The sequence below is a fragment of the Cyprinus carpio genome, chromosome B6 (assembly GCF_018340385.1).
Source record: "Cyprinus carpio isolate SPL01 chromosome B6, ASM1834038v1, whole genome shotgun sequence".
Classification (NCBI taxonomy): Eukaryota; Metazoa; Chordata; class Actinopteri; order Cypriniformes; family Cyprinidae; genus Cyprinus; species Cyprinus carpio.
The window spans coordinates 26,356,203-26,379,183 of record NC_056602.1 but is presented as its reverse complement, the minus strand read 5'-3'; the positions used below and the strand labels follow the sequence as shown (position 1 = coordinate 26,379,183).

Genomic DNA, 22,981 nt, shown 5'->3' with positions numbered 1-22,981 from the left:
AAGCTCACACACACACATACAAATAGCCTTGTAGAATACTAATACACACACCACTCCCACCAGAGGCCATGGGTGCTAAATTAGATTGGCAATTGAAATATGTTTTTCTATGCTAATTTACTGCCTCTGTTTCCCTCTGAAAGATTTTCATTAGCCACTCTCGCTAACACCTCACTTGAGGCTGACCGACAACTTTAAAAGAAGTAAATGAGAATACGTTTCCATTTTACTTGCATATTTGCATAAATAAGCGTCAAGTTGATAATCAAACGCACACACGCAAATGTTTTATTCAGTTTCTTTTTAAGTAGCTTTTAAAGTAGATGCTAGCTAGACAATGTGACTTTCAGACTGTCTATTGCAACTATTGCTTTTTTCTGATATTGAAAGGAATAGATCACCCATTAGTAAAAATGTTATTATATACTTATTTCTGTTGCTTTATTTATTTGTTACTTTATTATTCTTCTTATTAGTATATGCAGTATATAATGAATATTATTTATTTTATATTTGAAATGCAGATTATTTACTCTTATAGTTTACTTGTTTATAAATGGTTGCCAGATTGGGAAGATTAAGTAAACCACTGAGTAGAAAATGTATCCATTTAAGAGAAAAACTCAGATTGGGGGATTTAAACTCTTAACATCTGGTAACTGCAACCATTAACCAGCAGACAAATATCGCAGATGATTATGCTAAATAAATAGTGAGAACCAGAAATCGTGATCATGATTAAAAAAAATGACTTATCTTGCAGCCCTAGATCATAATGGCTACATCTGTCTGCTCTGTAATGGCAAAAAGTAGTCTCAAGCTCATAAATGATTATATAACTACTTTTTATACAATACAACTTGTACACTAGATTATTTATCAAAGTCTTCTGAAGTCAGTTGATGAAATTCTGGCCATATTTAAATTGCATTTGGCTATGATATAGGCCATTTTTGAGAACCAGTGGCATGATATTGAGAAGCAATTTTGAATTTGAATGTGAAGAACTGGAGATTTTCAGTGAATAATGACTTCAGTTTCATTCACAAAGTTGTTGTATGCCTTCAGAACACTTGTAATAAAGCAAAGAAGTCATATGGACTATTTTATGCTGCTTTTTCTGTTTTTTTTGGAGCCTGATTAAGGAAAATGTCTTTTGTGTGGTGCACAAATATATTTTTTGGGTGAACCCTAATCTTTGTACCTCAGCATGAGAGAACGGACAAATTATTGCACTATGAACGGAAAGATATTACACCTTTTAATGTAAAACTTCATACAGATTGCACAGTTAAGTATGTTACTATGAGCTTTCTTTGAGAACACTCATGCAGGTGAAGATCTTTGACATTCATTTCTCACTCAGGACTTGAACTTTCTATTTTTCCCTCTCTGGTATTTCACACTCTCGGGTTTTTGACAGCCTGGGTGCCGGGAGCATTTCAAATGAGCATGTGCAGTTCAAACCCCGTGCAGAAGGGCACTTTGAAGCGCACTTTGACAATGCTTTTAGTGTTCCTCCTAAAACGCTCTCAATATTTTCATGTCTCCACTGTCTTTTTAGAGTTCCGCTCTGCCACTTCAGTCATTCTTTTTCTTTTTTTTGGGGGGGAGCTGATAGGTTTTGTCTCACATGTAACAAGCATCTTCCTGGGTGAAAATTTCCCAAGAGGCATGCATGACCCTGAAGCTTCAGCGTGACGTTAAACCTAACAAACCGCAGTGCTGAAAACTCTCACAATATGTCTGCAGTTTTCAGACACAGAGATCCATTATGGCTTGTACAGAGTGCAGGGGGTTTCAGAGCTCCGTTGTATTGCCGTAGGTAGTGCTCTGCGGTCGGGGTGTTCATAGAGAGCTGCTATTACAGAAAGGTTAAGGGTTGGTACCGACAGAGAAATGGATTGACAGCAGAGCAGGAATGTTTGATGTATCAGATACCATATTGGTATCGACCAGTGTTTTCTGTTTTTAATTATGCCTATATGCATGGATCTGATTATTATGATTTCGAAGGCTTAATTTACTTTTTGTAAGTTGAGTTGTTATGTCCAAATACGATAAACGGCACATACTTTAAGGGGTTTCTTCAAATGCGTAAAACAAAAAATGGTTGAAATTGCTGGCATCGGAAAGTGTGTTTACATGTGAGTGTGCATAATACGACCCCGTATAACCTATAACTTCAGGGCTGCAAATTAAATGGGAAGTTTAACAGCTCTTTGAAGCGTGTATTCCTCTGGCTTGTTTGTGTGTGTGTGTGTGTGTGTGTGTGTGTGTGTGTGTATGAGCCAGTAATAACAGTTGAGCTGATAGGAACAGACAGAGATGGATGGCAATGTACTGACATATTAAAGCTGCTGTGTGAATGAGGGTGTGTGTTTGTGTGAGCGGCTCAGTAATAAAAACCTTCTTCTGCTGTCTGGAAAGTATGTGTTGCTGACCTTATGAAACCTGTCAGGTTCCATTTCCACTGCAAAATAAAATAAATGAAATGTATAAAATACAATTTTAATATTTAAAAAATATGAATAATTAAATATTTATATATTACATTTTAAATATTTAATATGTATTATTTTATTGGCTGATTATAGGACTATTCTGTTTTTGTTGCATGTTTATGTATCTCATTCTCTGTTCTGTAATGCAAAAATATAGTGACATTATTTATAAGTATTTATGGTAGTATTTGTTTTATGGCAATTTAAATAAACACTTTTATAGTAATTTGTATGGTAAATAATTGTAAACAAAAAATTTGCAGTAAAGAAAATCTAAGAATTGCCATTGAGAATATTGGTATTTATAATGATTTACAAAAATATATAATGGTTTACAAAAATCTCATTAGGTAAGGCAAATGTGGGGGAAACTGTCATGAAATAAATGTCAAAATGCAAAAGCTTACGGAAATATAATTTTGCATTCATTGTGTTATGTTATGTTGATTTTGTGATGAAATTTGACACTTGAGGCCCATAACATTTACAAAAACAAATTGTGATTTTAGTCATTTGTAGAAGATGCTAAATATTTGGCAATAAAATCTGTGAGAATTAGTCAGCACATGACACTTGAAGTTTGTGAGGAGGATATTTGGTGTGGGTGTGCGCATGTACGTCCTCTCATTGTCTGCTCCGGGACGAGCAAGAGAGCAGTAGGACGTTTTTATTTATGACCCGTCCAAAGCAGCAGAAACAGTTGTTTAGAGTTGCACACGCAGACGTGTTTTACTGCCCGAATGAGCTTTCATTTCTCTAGTAATCATTTTTTAAGGGAAGAAAAACTGCAGGACATGCAGTTTGTGGCAGCTAATAATTTTTATTGGCAAATTTTTAAGACCTAAAGTGCAGCACTGGAACATTTGTCATTTTTAATCAGAGAGAGAGAGTCTCCTGAGGTGTATTCGGAGTTACCTGAGGCGGCTCTACCTTCCCTGCGTGTGAATTCTGCTGTTTCGGCTGCCAACCTCCACTTGGCCTCTGCGGAGGGAAAAAAATAATTAACTTCCAAGGACATACTGTATTGAAACTGTCTGTCTGCAGGGTGGAACTCATAAAATGAGGTGGAAAAGTGAGCTGTAAAATCTTAAACTGACAAATTCAAATTCCCAAGAAAAAACAAGAAACAGGGATTTATGCAGCAAACAATTAATTAATGGTATTTTCTCATAGGCAAGCGGCACTTCGGAGGGTTCTTGCACCGTTTGTGCTACAGATATGAATTCCTCAGATTGCATGTGCTATTACTTTCCTAATCATCAGACTTACTATTGCAACTTGGGCCAGTAGGAAACCACCAAGGACACATTAGTAACCAAAATGCAACTGCAAAATCTTTTGCTCTCACAAAAATTCCTGAAATGACTGAATTTTGCTTGCAAAAATTTGTCGAGCAGCGGTAAACAGTGCATTAAAACCACCCAGGACAACTTTGCAATGTCCTGACAAACAACTTTTTTGCATGAGCAATTCCTGTTTTACTATGTTTTCTGTATATAGTAAAATTTACTGTGTTAATATTGCAGTTGATATGATAAAAGAAGTGTGTAACCTATATAAGTAATTCTTTAACCTATGCTTTGACAGTCTACATCCAATAATAACCAGCTTGACTAGCTGTGTTTGTAACGGACCAACATTGTCCATGTAAATCCTGTCCATTTTGGGATTTTAGCTCATCCAAACTCTTCTAAGCTGTTTATTTCTCTGCAGGGAAGGTATCCTGAACCTGTATGTCAAATATTATACTGCAGAGTATTAAAGACCGTTTTCTTCAGAGAAACTTGGAGGAAGAGATTTAACATGAGCCTTTGAGGTAAAGTATCAGGCCTTTTTAGCCCAGTGGGAAAGTGAGAATAATATCAGAAAGAATCCCATGTCTGTAGGAAGTTTCAGCTGGAGTCAGTATGTGTTAAGCGGATCAGAAAAAACAAGGTCAAAAGAAGATCTACCAAGTTCAGCTGAGTCAACTAGTAGCACTTATCACTTATCAAATTCTACAAGTTTTTGAAATGCAGACATATGGCAGCTGATTAATTCTTACCAATTATTGAATAAAATAAAAAAGTACTGTAAAGGAATAAACACAAGCCATTTATAAGCAGAACTGCAGGGTATTGTAAAAGGTGAGAATTGAGTTTTTGGCAAAAGCATGTTGCATTTTTACTTCGTCTGTGGGGGAAAGTGGTTTGGCACTGAATGTCTGGTCAAAACTGCTTTACTAGTGCTGATATTTAACTCCAGAGTGTTGCAACCGAAGGTGTAAAATGTGATTTTTAGCAAGTCGCGCAATGTGTGGATCCATGGGAGCAGTGCGGGGTACCGAACCCCGTAATCCGTGTAGCGTTTTAAAGGCGCGAAAACCTACTCGAGCAACACGACACTTCCCACTCGCGCTGGAGAAAGTGTGAATGTCTGTTGGATGCCTGTTCTTGGAGGACCCGAGTCCTGCTGTCTTTGTGTGGGTGTAGTGTGTACTAAATGAAGGAATCGCTGAGGTATATGGGGACGTATGAATGAGTTTGAACAATTAGGAAGTTGGCGTTGGGTAGGGTGGTAAATATCTGCTCAGGCGTGGGTGGACTGGCACCTCTTTGTCCTTCTGTTGTAAGTGAAACTAGGAAATCAGCATCCGTCCGGCAGGCACCGCCGCACCTGTAGCACAGATGATGGATGGGAGAGATTTGCAGCGCACAATGGATTCTGAGGACGAGGTTAAAGGCGGCAGGTGAGGTGGAAAAAGTTGCATTAGCTCAGGTTGACGGAGCTGCTATACTGAATGAGTGACAAGCTCGCTAAAGAGCGGCTAAAAGTGTGTTTGTGTGCTAAAAGGTGTTGGAGACGGGAAACAAGTGAGCATGTGATGTGGAGTTTCCTTTCTCGTTGTACGCTTGTGTCAGGCCGCTCTTGCTTAATTCAGAGCGACTAGCCATGCGAGGTAGCCTTCAAAATGAGTGCGTGTGTGTGTATGTGTGTTTCGTGGATTAAATTGGCTTGCTTGCTCTTGGTTCGTGCTCCAGTCTGATCTGATTGGAGTTGTCTGCTTCTGGGGTGGTGGGGTTGGTTTTCTCCCTGTGAACTCTATAATCACAACAGCAGCTGTCTCTTATTATCAATAATATTGACCAAAAAAAAAAAATCTCTGGGTTATGTTCTGCATTATATTTTGATATTTTGTAAAATTAGTATGTTTTATGTCAAGTAGTATTTCTGCTAATGGACAGAAACATAGAAGTAAGGAACTAAATGTAGACGCTTTTTACAGTTTTATATAAAAATTATTGTATGTGCAAAGTCATTATCTGTCTATTATGGTCACCCATTTCTGCAACTAATAAAAAATAAAAAAGGTAATTGCAACTTTTTATCTCACAATTCTGACTTTTTTCTTTCAATTGTGAGTTTAGATCTTGCAATTCTGACTTTTTTTCTCAGAATTGCATGATATGATCTCACAATTATGAGTTATAAAGTTAGAATAGCGGGACATAAACATGCAATTGCTAAAAAATACAGTCAGAATTGTAAGAAAAAGTCAGAAATGCGAGTTTTTATTTAGAATAAAATACATTTTATTCACAATTTTGATTTTTTTCTCAGAATTGTTTGGGGGTTTTGGGGACTGATATATTATCAGAATTCCAAGTTTATGCCTCACAATTCTGACTCAACAACTCACAATTGCTTGTTATAAAGTCAGAATTACAAAGTCAGAATTCATCAAATCCATGTGGTTGTTTTCCCATAGTGATGTCACTTCCTGGAGGATGATGTCATTAGGAACTGGCTTTTGTTAGTTAGGGATTTTACAAAAGCCTAACAGGATAGAAAGTGATATTGAGGGCCACAATGGAAATAAGCCTGTGGCTTTTTTGTGTATTTTATCTTTGATAGTTTTGAAATGTGTATGAATTAGTCTTTATGGGCCTTTTTGTATTATGATTTACATTTTGTCAAATAAAACAAACAAACAAAAAAGACACAGGAAAATATGTAAATCAATAACCAACTTAATAAAAGGGAAATGAATGCATAAAAACAATGGTTGCAATATTAGGATTAGAAAAAGAACAAATGAAGAATGATTTTTATCTTTTAAAGCTGTCATTCGGGAACATGAACAACTAGGCCTACTTCTTAAAAATGAGCCACTCTCAGTTTGGCTTGGATTTTCAGTATGTTTCTTTCAAACAAATAAAACCTGGGATAGATTTGAATGTGGCTAGGAACAGAAAATAAACTACATACGGATGATGAGATTTTAAACAGCACTTTGATCGCTGCATTAACAACAGATATCTGAGCTATTATCTGTGCTTAGTGGGGTGGACAAAATCACTTTAGTTTCAAACCCACTATTTGTCTGCTTGATTGGAAATGCTGCTGGTGAGGGCCAAGAAAGACACAGCATATGCTTATGACTAATGCAGTTAAACTCCCAAACATGAATGTAACTTCAATATCTATTAACTAAGATCTTAACTAAAGGATGAAAACTATAGGTGAACATTCAAAACATTCAGCTGTCATTTCAGTAGTTGTTTCGTGTTATACACTAATCAGCTAAGTATCTCGTTTTTTTTTTTTTGCATAGACAAAAGACTGTCTTTCCATCATCTATCGATCTATCATATCGTTATCACGTTCTATCGTTCTATCATTCTATCATTCTATCCATTGTTCTGTCTGTTGTTGTATTGTTTTCTGTCTTTATGTCATTCTGTTGTTCGGTCTCTGTTGTTTCTGTCATTTTATTATTTTATAAGACGCAATTATTCATGTTGCAGTTAAAGAGAACAGTAAAGACTGTGACACCTCTGTTTCTTACACGCCAGTTATTTTTCAGAGTGTAAACAAACCCTTATTTTAATCGAGCAGATGTTACCCATCCACCCCTTCCGCCCAAATCGCACTTCTTCCTTTCCTGCGCTGTGAAATCATCTCTAAGTTCATCAAGCGCTCCTGATAGGGCAGCACGATCGCTAGATTCGACAGGGCATATGCCAGCGAGCTGTGAGAGGTTCGGAGCCATGAGCAGCAGATGTGGGGGACGAGTCGCGCTCGTACCGCTGCCATGTCTGCCGCTGATGAGATTAGAAACTGTTGCTTGTATGCTGTGGGGCAGCTTATCAATAATGGATCAAAATGGTAGGCAACATTAATTAGAGGAGAAATGAAGAACTTGTGCTTGTTTTATGTTTGTGTGTGAGTGTGTGTGCAATGTGATCTCATTAGTACTTGTAAATATTTGGATGTGAAGTATGGTTCTAACACATTTTAATATATTTCAATTCATTTGGATAGACATTGCTGACAGCAGATACTGTAAAACATAAACCTTATTACATTTAAATAACTTGAAATGTTAAAGAATCCTTAACGGTTCATTGAACAAAGAGCTCATGCAATTTAAAAATACCTTTACAGTGAAAGTTCTCCTCAAAGTCCTGACATGGGCTTGTGTTTGAGTTTTAAACTCGGTCACCTTTTGGAGTAAACTCTCAAACTTTCTGACACATCGGAGATTTCAAAAAGTTTTGTACGTCTCTAAAGTGGTACATATATAAAAGGCTTTTGAACTTTTGAAGATACCATCAGTGATACAAAGCTATTGTATCTCTCCAAAAGTGTATGAATCCCTAAACATCCCTCAACAAACTCAAAATTCAGAACAAAAACCATACACTGCAATGCTAATTATTTGACACTTTTTAATTCTGAGTATGAAAACATCTTTTCCCAGCATAGGCTGGGGATGATCAGGGTGGCAGTGTGAATATGTGAACACTTCAAAGGCAATTAGAAACCTAGGGTTGCATAAACTACAGGAGACCTCATTTCTTCTTCTTCTGCTGTCTAACTGAACCCCAGCGGGCAGACGTGTTCCACAAAATCACGTCTTTGACTGGTTAATTCTTTCCTTCAATAGATCACGAGGCTATCTGATCGCTCCCCCTGGAAAATTCTGAATATTTTACTATTATTGTTTTTTACGGTTGTGCGATTTCTTTGAGAATACTTTTGATGTGGCTTGCGAGTCTTGCTGGTATTGTAGGATTCATCGCCTTTCGGCGCTCATGGCAAATTAATTATTTTTGTAGCATTTTAATCCTCTTGTGTAGCTTAATACGCAGGGGCAAATTAAGACGGCAATGAATATTTGGTCCTTGAAATATGCAGAAATGTAAATGTAAGTATCCTGCAGGCAGAAGTTTCATCATGTTGAATCTAAGCGCTTAACATTCACACAAACCAAAGAGATTTCCCTGTTGGGTGGTACAGAAAGTAACGTCCAATTGAGTAAGGCTGCGTGACATGTTCAGCCCACCCTGTAAAGATTCAGAAAAGAAAATAGTCTGAAGGAAACGAGAAATATAAATAAATATTTATATGCAATATATAGTACTATGCTGAATGGTCAATACAGTATTCCAGTCATAATATAGTAATTTTATATATATATAAAAAAAAAAAAACCTGTTCATCTGCCATTGTAGAGGCACAAAAAACGATCTCAGAAAAATTTACCCCAAAATTAAACTGAATAATTTTTGCATGACAGAAAGCTTTTAAAAAAGCTTTCTGTCATGCGGACAGAATATATATATATATATATATATATATAATAATTTTTTTTTTTCATGATAGTTTCAGAAAATAATATCATAATATGTCTCAACTGCTTTTTAAAACGTTTTTAACCTTTTTTGTCTACTTTTTTTCATTGGTAATCTCAATCAGAAATACTGCACTTGCCAAAATTAAGTTGACACGATGTATCATTAATGTATAAATATCATTTTTTTTAATAAAATTAAATAAAAAAATAAATTATAATTTAAATATTCAGAGACAATATATTTTATTAATTAACTTTATAATATAGTATTTTAATAAAAATCTGTGATCTTGATTTATTTTTTTATGTGGTAACCATTTCTTAAAAACAGTAAGCCAGTGTCACTGTCACTCCGCTACATGTCATAAATAGCAATGGCCATTTAGTCATGTCTGTATTCACAACCTTACTGCTTAAATAAACCCCCTCTCAAAGCTACAACACAAGAAGATGTGTTAAAACAAGTACATTTAATTAGTGCTATTTCATCCTGGCTTTCTAATCCTTAGCTCTCGGCTAGCATAAAGCTTAATGTGGTGGAAAATCGTGTTTTTAGCGAAGATGAAGTAACGATGGCACTCTATGGCTTAATCATGTTGACATATGCCATCTTCCCCTCTTCTCTCCCGTGTGTGTTCTGTAGGCAGCTGTTCGTTTGAAGAGCACTATAGTAATTGCGGCTACAGCGTGGCGTTGGGGACTAATGGCTTCGCCTGGGAGCAAGTCAACACCTGGGAGAGACCCTCCATGGACGCGGCCGTTCCCACAGGTATGGGATACACCTCCATGCCTCACTCTTTCGTGTTTTCTTCATCTCTTTCTCTTCTGCTGGGGAATTTTGAAAGGAATAGTTCACTCAGAAATGAAAGTTCTGCCATTTATTATCATTCCAGATCTGTGCTGTCATTTCTTTCATGGAGCATGGAAGAAATCTCCAAATTAACATAAAATGCCATTAAAGTGCACTGTAGAGTACAACAGTCCGGTTCTGGAAATCCCGTTCATTTTCTTCTAAGTGGAATAGATTTTTAATATTATCTTTTAAACCTTTAAAGACAGACCTGCTGTGAACTGCGAGGTTTTAATGGAATATATGTGATTGTGTTATAGCCGTCAGTCTGCATTATTTCAACTGTGTTTAATAATGAAATTCCCAGTGGAAAAACTACATTACCCATGATTCTGCAAAGAAGTTCCACCAATCAGATAAAAATACTTGTATATTTTGCAGTAAACATGAAATATATAGTTTCACTAAACACAATCAACATCTTTAAATCAATAATTTTATACTTATTTGTGCTTTTTAATTCAGTTATTTTATTTGAAGTGCTTCATGGGATTGTAGTTCTTTCCCTCATTTAAGCTTTTCAGTACAGTCTTTTACCTTTTCTTTGTATTTTGGTCAAATTTGTGAATACTTTTCAAAGTATAAATCAAAGTTTGTAATGTTGTGATTAACCTCGTAGCTGGTTGGTTTGGTTCATGGTGTAAACTTTTTAACAAAGACTTTTTAAAAATCCCTGTGGGAAAAATGACCGGGGACTAAGACTGCTGAATAAATGGGTGCACACTTTTGCACTCTATAGACTTTTGCACTATATCCCAAGCCATATCATAATTTTGTGTGAAGAACAGACCAAAATTGAATTCATTTTTTAAAGTTGAAGTGAAGTTAAAGTAGTTTATTTTTCCTTTTAGAGGTTAACAGGCATGATTAGTTGATGTTGTGTGAAGAATCAAACATACAGGTTTGAAACAGCATACAGTATGGTTGAGAAAATAAGTAAATTTTCATTTTTGGGTGATCGGTTCCTTTTCCAGCACTTTCTTTCAGCAAAGATCCATTTTCTTCAGTCATATCTCAGTCTCTCCATCATTATCTTCATGTTTTTTTCCCTTTCATTCTTCTTTCTGTTGGCCTCTTGTTATACGGAGAAGGCACTTTGGCCTCTCGTCTGTCTCTTTCTCTCTCAGACCTTCTCTCTCGGAAGCGAGGCAGTAGTTCACAGCGAGACAAATGGCAATCAAGTTCGCTGTCACTCTTACTCAACCGTCTCCTGCAGCGCTCAACAACCTCTGTCTCGCAGCACCCTTAAAGACAATAGAGTCAGCTACACAACTGTGTCTCTCCATGCCAGCTTATTTAACCCCATTTGCTCCTTACACACTACATCTGACACCAAAGCACTCCAACTTCCAGACGCTCCATTGGAAAGATGCTACATCCTTATAAATGACCATTTTGGGGGGTAGTATGCTGCTTTTAAGCCACTAAAGAAGTTTAGGATTGCTGTAGTGAAAGCACCTTTCCCAGAATTGGATGGTGGTTCTCAGAAGATGTTGTTTGTTTTCTTTTGTTAAGGCAGTGGTTCTAAGTTGGTCGGTTGTGTCCTAAAAATATGAGCTGTTGTGGTTCAGAGGGATATATATATATATATATATATATATATATATATATATATATATATATATATATATATATATATATATATATATATATATATATATATATATATGCTATATACAAATAAATATAATATATAAATATAACACAGTCTGTATATATGATTGAATTTAATATTATGAATATTTTTATTTAGGAGCTTGAAAATTGGCCTGCTTCTTAAAAAAAAGGAAACAAGAAGAAACAACAACACAGTCTTGTAGATATTGTAATTGATTTAATATTATATAGTAATATATATTATATATATTAATTAATATATAAAAAAGATTAATAATCAGATTAATATATAAATAAATGAACTAATTTATTTATGGGTGGATCCTATTATTGCTCATAGTTTTTTGTAGTTATGGCTGATTAGGACAAAACCACAAATTTACACGTTTTATGATGATTTATTGCATCATGCCTGATTAGGACACAGTGTTGAGTCGACACTTGATGTCCAAAGTAAAATCTGGGTCCTGAAGCAAAGCTGGCTGAGACATACTGTTTTAAGGAAACGGGGTCGTCAGCAGCATCAAACAAAATCCAGCCGAAAACATCAAAGTCTAGTAATTTTTCTCTATTGGGGGCACTAGCATCAGGCCCCATCTGATAAAAATACACAAGCACTCATTAATAAATAAACGGCTGAAGAAGCACCATCTGCGCATGTTGATGTCATCAGGATCTGATTGTCTAATCAGGGGAGGAAATTGGGCCGCGGCATGATCCTTCCGTCATTAAACCTTGTGGAGACGTGCCGATATCAGTCTCTCCTCTCAGATTGTAGGCGGCACTTAATATAGTGTTCAGTGAATTACACCCAGGATGCAAAAGACCTGATGAAAAAGGAGCAATTTAAGAGTGTACCCACAGAAAAATTATATTGCTAAGAGGTTGCGCTTTCATATCATGCTGCAAGTATAGATCACCCCAAATTCCCTCATGATAGAATTGAGAATAAAACAAAAAATAACATAACATAACATATAACACAACATATAACATAACATAACATAACACAACATAACATAACATAACATAACATAACATAACATAACATAACATAACATAACATAACATAACATATAACATAACATAACATATAACATATAACATAACATAACATATAACATAACATAACATAACATATAACATAACATAACATAACATAACATATAACATAACATATAACATAACGTAATTTAGAAGATAACAGCTAATATAGGAAAACTTTATTGCTCAGACTTGTCTCGTCCATGGGGGACTTAATTGGCTTCTAATTTAAGTTTCATTGCAGTAACAACATCATCTCCTTCTACAGTTTTTTTTAAGACGAAATTAAAATAGACACAAATTAGACAACTGTTGATGAATAGTACGAGTACAGAGCTAAATAACTGTGTATATCATAGCTAAGAGAATTTGATCTTAAAAGAATTTGAAAAATAAATTTGAATAACATTGTATATCTTATTTTATATAATTTGAATTTGATGAGCAACATTTCAGTTAATATTGACTTGATACAGCTATATCATTTTGTAATACTAAGGAGTCTCTTTATTGCTCTACCGGCAGACTTGTGTCCTCGTCCATGGGGGACTTAATTGGCTTATCTATTTTAAGCCTGTCATTCGCCACTGTTTCGTTTTATTCTCTGTGGCCTCGCAGTACAACATACAATCTCCTTCTACGCTGCCTCTTTTTTTTAAGATCTGTGAAGATGTTGTGGCTCTCAGCTATGGCCGTTGCACACAAGCTCTTAATAGACACCAAATTAGACAACGCTAATGAATACCTTTACGAGTACAGTAGCTAAAACATCTGTGTTATATCATAGCTAAGAGAATTTGATCTTAAAAAATTTGCTAAAAATGAGCAGTACTTTTCGGATGGCTGTCAGAGTAGATGAGTTTTTTCTTCATCTAGATTTTGGAGAAATGCATCATTGCATCAGAGTGCTAACCAATGTAAGATTAGTGAATGGGTATTTTTTCAAAATGAAAAGAAAACTTAAGCTGCGCGCGGATAAGCACTTCTTAAGCACACATGTGCCGCTCCTTTTGCCATTTCTTGAAAGCGAATTGATTCTCATGCTGATAAACCGCCAGAGATATACGATAGAGTTAGCTAACCGGTGTATGTTGGGTATACATAAGGAAGGTCTCAAATTCAATTATGTTTTGGTTGCGTTCTCTATCGATATGCGCCGAGCAAACGCAATGAGTGAAATAAAACGTAAATGATTAGAGAGAGAAAGGCGTAGACAAAACTCAGAGAACATTTACAGTCACACACAGGTGTAGTGGCTATGATTGGGCACATTAACTTACCGATCTCAGTTTATGGAAATTCTTGCGTTCAGTTTTATTCTAGGTATGTATTCTATCAGTTTAAATGCTTCAGTTTCTATTCTGATTCTACAATCAGTTAAAGCTTCATTTCCATTCTGTATTCGTTTCTATTCTATTCTATCTGAAAAGGACCGCGATATGATTATCACTAGGCCCATCTAATAAAAATACATGGAGTCCTCTCAAGGATGTATTTATTACCGCCAGTAATATTGTGAAACTGCAATTTCTGAGGTTTTCCTTTAGAAAAAATATAAGCTCCGAGGAGCAAAGCTGAAACACATTACTCTGTCATATTATGATCATTCTAATATCTGTGATTTACCAGTGTGCAATCACGCTTATATATTTTTACTTATTGTTTTATTTTTATTTTTGCACTCGATTCTTATATTAATACAAAGTTAAAAAGAACAGCATTCATAGAACCCTCCGATGCCATCACTTCAGGTTTTAAACATTCTTACTGAATAAAAGTATTAAATTTCTTTAAAAAAAAGAAAAAAATTGTGCGCCAGTACTTTCAGTTGGAGTTATTTCAGGTAGTCAAACTTGTTGCCAAAAACATCTGTGTTAATGTGCACAGGTTCTTTTTTGAGGGAAATATCCCTTTAAAGGAACAGTTAACAGAAAAGCTGAAGGATCATGTGCACAGTAGACTTTCCCTGAAAAGGCTTTGCTCCAAGATGTAAATTATCTTTTATGAGTATGTTAAAAGAGAAAACTTTTATTTAAATTGCAATAATATTTCACTTAATATTCTAAGAAGGAGTACATCATTTATTTGGTCAAATCAAATCCCAAATAGCACAGTTCACTTTTTTTGTGTGCGCTGTACAGGTCTGGTATAAACGATGTTTTTTGCCGAAATGTCCGCCCAATAGAATAGCTAAAAAGTTTTGCTCAGCAAGAAAAAAAATTAGAGGGAACATTGCCGCCCAATAGAGAAAAGTTTTGCTCAGCAAGAAAAAAAATTAGAGGGAACATTGGCCCAGACTGTTGATAAAAACAGTTGCATCAGATGTGATGTCTTGAGAAAGCAATAATATGGATAGAGGACTTAATGGAAACAAGAGTTTTATAATAAATTAGTGTCTTACAAACATGCAGCTTTTCGCTTCACAAGACGTCAGATGGACTGGAGTGCTGTGGATTATTGCAGTGTTTTATCAGCTGTTTGGACTCTCTTTCCGACGGCACCCATTCACTGCAGAGGGTGCATTGATGAGCAAGTGATGTAATGTTAAATTTTTCCAAATCTGCTCTGATGAAAAAACAAACTGATTTACATCTCGAATGGTCCGAGGATAAATAGATTTTCACCAAATTTTCATTTTGGGTGAACTATTCCTTTAAATGTTAGATTAAGACAGCTCTATCTGGGTATTTTTAGACTCTGAGATTTAGGGTCACTGGTTTGTTCTTTGAAGGAAGAACTAAGTATCTTTCTGAATGGCCTAGACTTTGAGTTTATAGCCTAGCGATGTGTTTGATTTATAAAACTTTTTGAAATCTTTATGGACCCAATGAACTCAAAGAGGCTGTTGATTTTCAGATATGTCTTTGATGGACAGATGAAAGCTCTTGGCCTAATTTTAGTGTTCTTTCACAGTTTTCTCCCTCTGTTTCTCATGTTGTCTGATATTTGTCCTACTATTTCTCTCCTCTGATTGGCCGGAGCTGTCAACAAATTAGAGCCAATCAAAAGAGCTGTCATTTAATCATGACAAACAATTTTGTGCAGGCGTCCACTTGGGTGTCCGAAATCCCTGTGCATACTGTGCACTTTTAGGAATGGTAATTGAGTTCTGAATTATAGGTTGTCAGGGCAGCATTGCATAAATGTGCACGTTACAGATGGTTGACGAGGGTAAATGGCATTTTTAGCCTTTCATTTTTACGTTTTCATCTTTTTTTGTTCTTCGTGATGATTTGAGGGCCCTCATGGGCAGCAGTGCTTGATTGTGTGTCTGATTTCTTTCCTCTAAGATTAGAAAGTGGGGCAGAAAAGGTTGCAATTGAAAAGAAATTGACAGGGAAGGAGCTTTAGGCAAGCACTTGCGTACACCCACTTACACATGCACTTAATCATATAAAAACTTATAAAAACCAGTGTGGGGGAAGCTTCAAGGTGCTCATAATTTCAAGTAGTTAAACTACAAGTTAATGAATTGATTTACTTTTCTTTGCAATCGGAGCAGTGTTTTGACTAAGTCTAATTAAGATGACAGATTTGAACAGATTTATTCACAAAATGCCCGTAATATAACTAGAGAACACCATCATTCATATAATTGATATTATTTTATTATTGATATAATTATATAATTCACATCTATATTTTTATGCTGAAAATTTCAAATGTAATTTCAAATGCAATAAAACAAAGCTCTAGATTTGCTGTGGTGATTTGTGGTGCACAATTTGGCCAAAAAATATTACACATTAACATGACTAAATAATAATAATAATAATAATAATAATATAAATAATAATAATAATAATAATACTATAATAATAATAATAATATTTATTATTATTATTATTATTTATATTATTATTAAATAATAATTTTATATATATGTATGTGTGTGTGTGTGTGTGTATATATATATATATATATATATACATATATATATATATATATATATATATAATATATATATATATATACATACATAAAATCATTATTATTAAATACAATATTACATGTAATATTTTATTTAATAATAATTATATTAATTAAAAATAATAATTAAACAAAAATTACTATAATAATAATCCACAATAAAATAAAAAGTAATACTATAATAATATGAATAATAGTGTATATATAATATATATATATAATATATATATATATATATATATATATATATATTATATATATATATATATATATAAAATTATTATTATTTAATAATAATTATAATATAATAATATTATTATTATTATTATTATTATTATATAGTCATTAATTTGTAATATTTTTTGGCCAAATTGTGCACCTCAACAAATCAGCACAGCAAATCTAGAGCTTTGTTTAATTGCATTTGAAATTTCATTTGAAATTTTCATCAGAAAATTTCAATTAGATATTTTCTAATTAGATATTTGTATTAGAGGTTAGTGACATTCTGTCATTTTACAGTGATAATAAATGCTCATCTGATGATTCTGGTGAGTAGGTGGTTTTGCAGCGGTGAATATGTTAAAATGATACTTGAAGAGATCTAGAGAATGAAGGAAGTTGGGTATCCAGCAGCGTACTGCCATGAATGACTTAAAGAGATTGACAGACCAAAAGAGACAATAGACAGAAATTGAGAGCGATAGACAGAAAAAGACAGATAGAAAAGGATGATGGAGAGTGTGTTAGTGGGTTTAGCATCCTATCCCAACACACATCAGACTTGTTTACTGATTTCCAGGCTCCAATAAAGCAAAGCTACAGCCTCTAAGATTCTCCTGCCGCGAGCTGCCGGAATCACGCTCTCACACTGGGGACCCAACTGCTAAGAGCCCTCCGCTCTTCCCTTCTCCCTCTGCCTCTATCCTCCCTCTTGCTTTTTCTCCCCTCTCCCCCTCCCATGTCTCCCGAATTCATCACACCTTCCGCTGACACGCTGCTTTCATTAAAGCCTCGCTTGGGCCCTCTGCTGACTTACATGTCTCAGCTCTGGTTTACATGCCTCGATGAACACACTCCCAGTGATGCATTCACACTTACAGACTCACACACACACTCACACTCACTCGGTGGGACAGAATGCTGCCGAGTGGCTCGGGTCAGGAATCAGAGCTTGTGATTAACAGGACAAAAACATGCATCTGTTCTCGGCGGGAAAACAGAATGTTTTTTGTCCAGGCCTGCTTCGTTTGGTTGCTTGTTCATGCCTCCCTCTTTATCAAAGCATGATTTAGGATTTAAATAGGTTCTATTATATGTTTTTTTTTTTTTTTTTGAATTGCCTCCCTCGTGTCTATTAACAATGTTGGAATAATTTTTTTTAGAACTAAAAACATATGATGCTTTTTTTAAAGATCATTATTTTGTGTTTTTGGTGTAACAGAATATGCTGACATGCTTTAATGCTCAAAAAACACATTATTTTTCAAATACTATACATTATTGTAGGTCCTCTATGCCCCGCCTCTCTCAAATGTGTCGTTTTCTACAAAGTCCCTCCTTCTGACAAGCGCAGTCTTCTCTGATTGGCCAACTGACCCAGTGCATTGTGATTTTGCCGAACACCGCAAGCACTCGTCGGAAATGTAATGCCCCTTTCCATATCGCGAGCTTCATCTTTCAAAATAAATGTAAAGACAATGTCCTTAGTTTTACCATCAGTTCAACCCTGAAAGGGACAGAGTCCACATAGTGACGTAGATATGTGGGGGCGTGTTTGAATGAGCTGTTTTAGAGGGGCATGGCAGAGTCTTAACTCTGATAAAGAATATCTATAATATAATATATATTTGGATTTGAGACTTTAGTCTTTGCAACTTTACAGATCTTCCTTATGCACCAAGAGCTTGTAACACTCCAAAGAGGAAGGAAAAATTTAAATTGCATCATATGACCCCTTTAATGACATTTTTTCCATCCTCATGACTGGGTAGGCCAAGTTTATGATCACCTAATAGGCAGTGGGTGAACAACGATAAGAATGACAACACCGAAGCAAACTGAGTAATGATGCTGTTGTATTCTGAAGAGCTATTTATAGCTAAATTAATTGTTTCATAATTGATTAACTTTTTTTTGAACATAGCTTTTCAACACTAAACTGACTTGAGCTGAATAATGACACTATTGTGTTTTTAGAGCTGCTTTACAGCAGAATTTGAATGTGTCCCATAATAGAAGAAGTCTGCATCATTGTTTCTGTTATTTTCCTCTTTTGTACCATGAAGCTGTGAATCTGTATTGCATAAAGTGCTATAAATAAACATGATTTGATCGGTGATGTAAATGTGGATGGTCATATGCTAATGTATTGGGTTTCTGATGTCAATTTTAATAGATTCAGTTTAGTTTCTGTTTTTAGGTATAAAGAAAGTTTAGACTTCTTAAACAGCTTCTGTTATGTTTTTTATAGTAAGTCAACTATTTTATCACGTAGGATTAACAAAAACCTGATTCTTCATGATGTGATTTCATTAATGATTTAAAATGATTAGTTTTTATTTTGATATCACAAATTGACCTGTTCACCCTTCCGGTTTTTGAAGCTTGGGAGCCTAAATTCGCTTTGCATTAGATTCTGTGTGACTTAAAACCATTGCAGTGTTAAAAGTTTGTGCATGTATGTCTCTGTGCCATTGAATTTGACAGACATACAGACTTGAAGGCCCTGTGATCTTTCCCCTTGTACAGCACCTCGGAAAGTGAAATGTTTTGTCTTTCCATCCTCCCCTTATCCCTCAATACACCCATTTTTCATTGTCTCCATATCGCTCACGTTCTCATCTCCTCTGTTTAGTAATCCTTTTATCTCTGTGCTCAGATAATACAATTTTCTGATCATTTCTGTGTCGGGATGAAGGAGTTTGTGTTATCCATCACTCGTAACAGAGGACAGAAAATTGTTGTCTGGTTATGACCTTGAGCGCTGTGTGGTTGTGTGGTCGCCTTTTCCCTTGTTCACATAGAGGAAACAGGGATGGATAACCATAAGTCAATGCCATTGTTTGACCGGCGGAGCATTTAAAAGCCATTGCTGTCAGGAGCAATGTTGCCTCAGAGAGAAGCACAGAGAGTTGGTGCTTTCTTTGTGACGAGTATAAGCTTTATGCAGCACTGCCTCAGTCAGAACAAATCAGAGACCTTGATTGTGATTTGAGAATACCATGCACTGCAAGGTCTGTCAAGATTGCAAGAAACTGCTAATCATACCATAATGCATCACATAGGTCATTAAATTCTAATGAAGGCTGATGGAATATTTTAATGGATGAAGATGTTACAGTATATGGGAGTTCAATATCTATATCTACATAGGGCAGCATATTTAAAGGAGGAAATAACAGAAACCCTGTAATTAAAGCAGTGGTTTATATTTCATCTAAAGTAAAAAGGTTAAAATCCTCATTCAGTGCTCATAAATGACTGGAAAAGTCACAAAAGTTTATTAATTAAAAGATGTGGCAACCCAGAAGTTCATTTTAGAGATATAAAGGTTATTCATAATGGAAAAGTCTTGAAGAAAGTTGTGTAAAACCAACATATGTCAGGGAAACATTTATTTTTTCATTAAATTTGTGATTCCCAGGCCTATAAAAGCCACCAAAAGTAATTGAAATTTTAATAGTCAATATAGCTGTTTTTTTTCCTGCTAATGCTCACATATTTAGTTGTCTAGAAATTGTCCTCTAAATATCTGACTGGAAATGTCACAGGAATTCATTGGTCAAAAATTGTGGAAACGCTGAAGTTCTTATAAGAGTTTTAAAGGTTTGCAATCAGAAAGAACTGAATGCAAATCCTTTGAGAGAGCAGACAGGCCTATGAATCAGTTTCCCTTTTGGACTACAGTTTTAGATGTTTTAGACGTTTGCATGTGCATTTGTTAAGCAAGATATTAACATTGCTATACACATTAACATTCATCAAGATGATCCAAACTAGATTTAATCAGAGAGATGGGGAATTGTTGTTCATTATTAGTGATGAGTGTTTTAAATAAATAAAGGAAAATATTCAGCATCGTAATTAAGCGAAAACAGTGGCTTGCTAATTTAGAGTATTGCACACATGGGTGATGAATCACACATCTGCTATTGACAGTTTCAGTTTTTCTATGCAAAATAATGTGTAATATTACTTTTAAACTTAGCACAACATTACAAATTGTGTTGCATTGTAATTTTTTATGGAAATTTTATATTAGTTAGTTTTTGTGTTACTTTTGCTTTTGCCACATGGTCTCTTAACTTTCAGAAATATTGCACCGTGATTGAACACTTCCGGGTGTTTTTATTTTTTATTTTGGAATAAATAAATAGAAAAGTAGCTTGTTTTTAAGAGTGCACTAGCAAATTTGTTGTTCCAAACCTGTATGGGTTTCTTTCTTCTGCTTTAACATTTTCAACATTCTTTAAAATATCTTCGAAATTCATACAGGGTTGGAACAACTTGAGAATTTTTATTTTGGGGTGCACTATCCCTTTAAGCCTATGCGAGTTCCTATTAGTCTTTAGTTTGCTCTTTTCTTCTTGTTTTTAAAGGAACAGGGTACAAAGGGTATTTCATTGAAGAAAGTAATTTGGGTTTACAAAGACATGAGGGTTAGTAATTAGTGAGAGCATTTTTATTTTTGGGTGAACTGTCCCTTTAAATCTCTCTTCCAAACATCTGTTTTGATTTTTCGCTTCGTGTTCGTAAGCATACTATCACAATTCAGCAAATTGTCCCCTCACCAAATCAGTTAACTCTCTTCACATTACATCTGTTTGAAATGATTTTATGAGACAATGCACCTTATGTTCCACCAAATTTCATTCATGGGAGCCATTTCTTCACTGGAATAGTTTAATCTAAAATAATGTGACCAGAAAGATTGCATTGGGCTGGCAGAGAGAAGGGCATAATTAATTTGATGGTGACTTAATAAATGCAGGGTGACATATGAGGCACTGCGAGGCATGCTTAATGAGAGCGGGAATAAAAATGAGAGAGAATGAGAGAGAGCAGAGATGTTCTACTGTCTCTTTCCACAGATTGTGAAGCAGACAGCAGAGCTCCGGGCGATGAGAGGGCCACTTTACAGCTGAAATTAAATACTGCAAGAGAGCTTCGACTCTGAACAGTTGAACCCAGCAGATCTATACTGATCCTTGAGCTAAAGTGACGTTACCTCAGTCTCTCTGCCAACAAAGTTTGGGTGCAGTATCTGGCAAAGGCCTTATCGGTGGCCTTAGGAAGTGTTAGTTAGCGACTGCCATTTTTCAGATGATTTCTACCTTGCTCAGATTGTGATTTAGCCACAGTATGATCTTGCATCCCTGATATTGTGTGTTCTCAAGAACATGTCTGAGTCATATAGAACCCCAAAAATCAAAGAAAGAAACAAAAGGTTAAATTGTGTAATTTGTGGAACCATTAAGACCTGCATGGAAATTATTTTTATATTATTATTATTATTATTATTATTATTATTATTATTATTATTATTATTTTTTATTTTTTATTTTTTTTTATTTTACATATTAAATTAAAAATGTTATATAAATTGTGCTATTACAATTTATAACACAACATATTGTATTATTATAATTTATTACAATAGTAATATTACAATAGTAATTTTTAATTATTTTTTAAAATAATGATCATAATAATCATATTGATTATTATTAGTCATACTGATATATAACCATTTGACATTTTTGGCCAAATTGTGTAGCCCTACAATAAAACAAAACTTATTGTTCTTTATTTAAATGGTTGTCTTTATATAAATGTTTGCATTTAAAATTGTTATTGCAATTTTTAACCAGAAAAATTACAAACTGATTTTTCTCCAAAATTGGGCAGTCCTAGTTGAAACTCCCAAAACTGTCTGGGTCAGAAATCATGCCAAAAATCAAAAGAAAGGAATAATTCAGAACAATTTAGACTACATTTAAATGATTGCCGTGGTATTATTAATCTTATTTCCTAACCGAGTTGTCATTACTGTAATTCTAAAAATGAAAATAATAATAATAATAATAATAAAGTATTAGGCATTTAGAATTCATGGTATTGTTTGTTGTGCTGCCCTTATGTTGATTAAATAAAAAAAATTCTTTACTGTAATACAGTAAAATATGACTGCATTATGCTAATGAAATTCTAATGTAATGAAAATTGTCTGGATGCATTGTGGTGATGGAAATTTCCAATTTTACATAGCAGCATTATGTGATTTCATCTTAAAAAATAAATATTAAAAAATCTTCAAAAATTTTCTTAATGTAAAATTTAATATAAAACAAATATTTTTATTTTTATTTCATTCTTTTGAATAATTTGATGCTGTATATTTTGCTATTGCATCTG

General features: G+C 34.7%; 1 protein-coding gene across 7 annotated transcripts in view; it reads left to right on the top strand.

Moving 5' to 3' along the window:
* The window catches only part of LOC109091611 (receptor-type tyrosine-protein phosphatase T-like), a 248,226-nt gene that overhangs the window by 50,919 nt on the left and 174,326 nt on the right, over positions 1–22,981 (top strand). For all 7 annotated transcript variants that reach the window (XR_006155051.1, XR_006155054.1, XR_006155053.1 and 4 more), the window contains exon 2: positions 9,767–9,892. Coding sequence is in view for 1 of the 7 variants with exons in the window: in XM_042726528.1 (XP_042582462.1) it covers positions 9,767–9,892 (126 nt within the window). In the remaining 6 variants the exon portion in view is untranslated. The remainder of the gene's footprint in view (positions 1–9,766; positions 9,893–22,981) is intronic.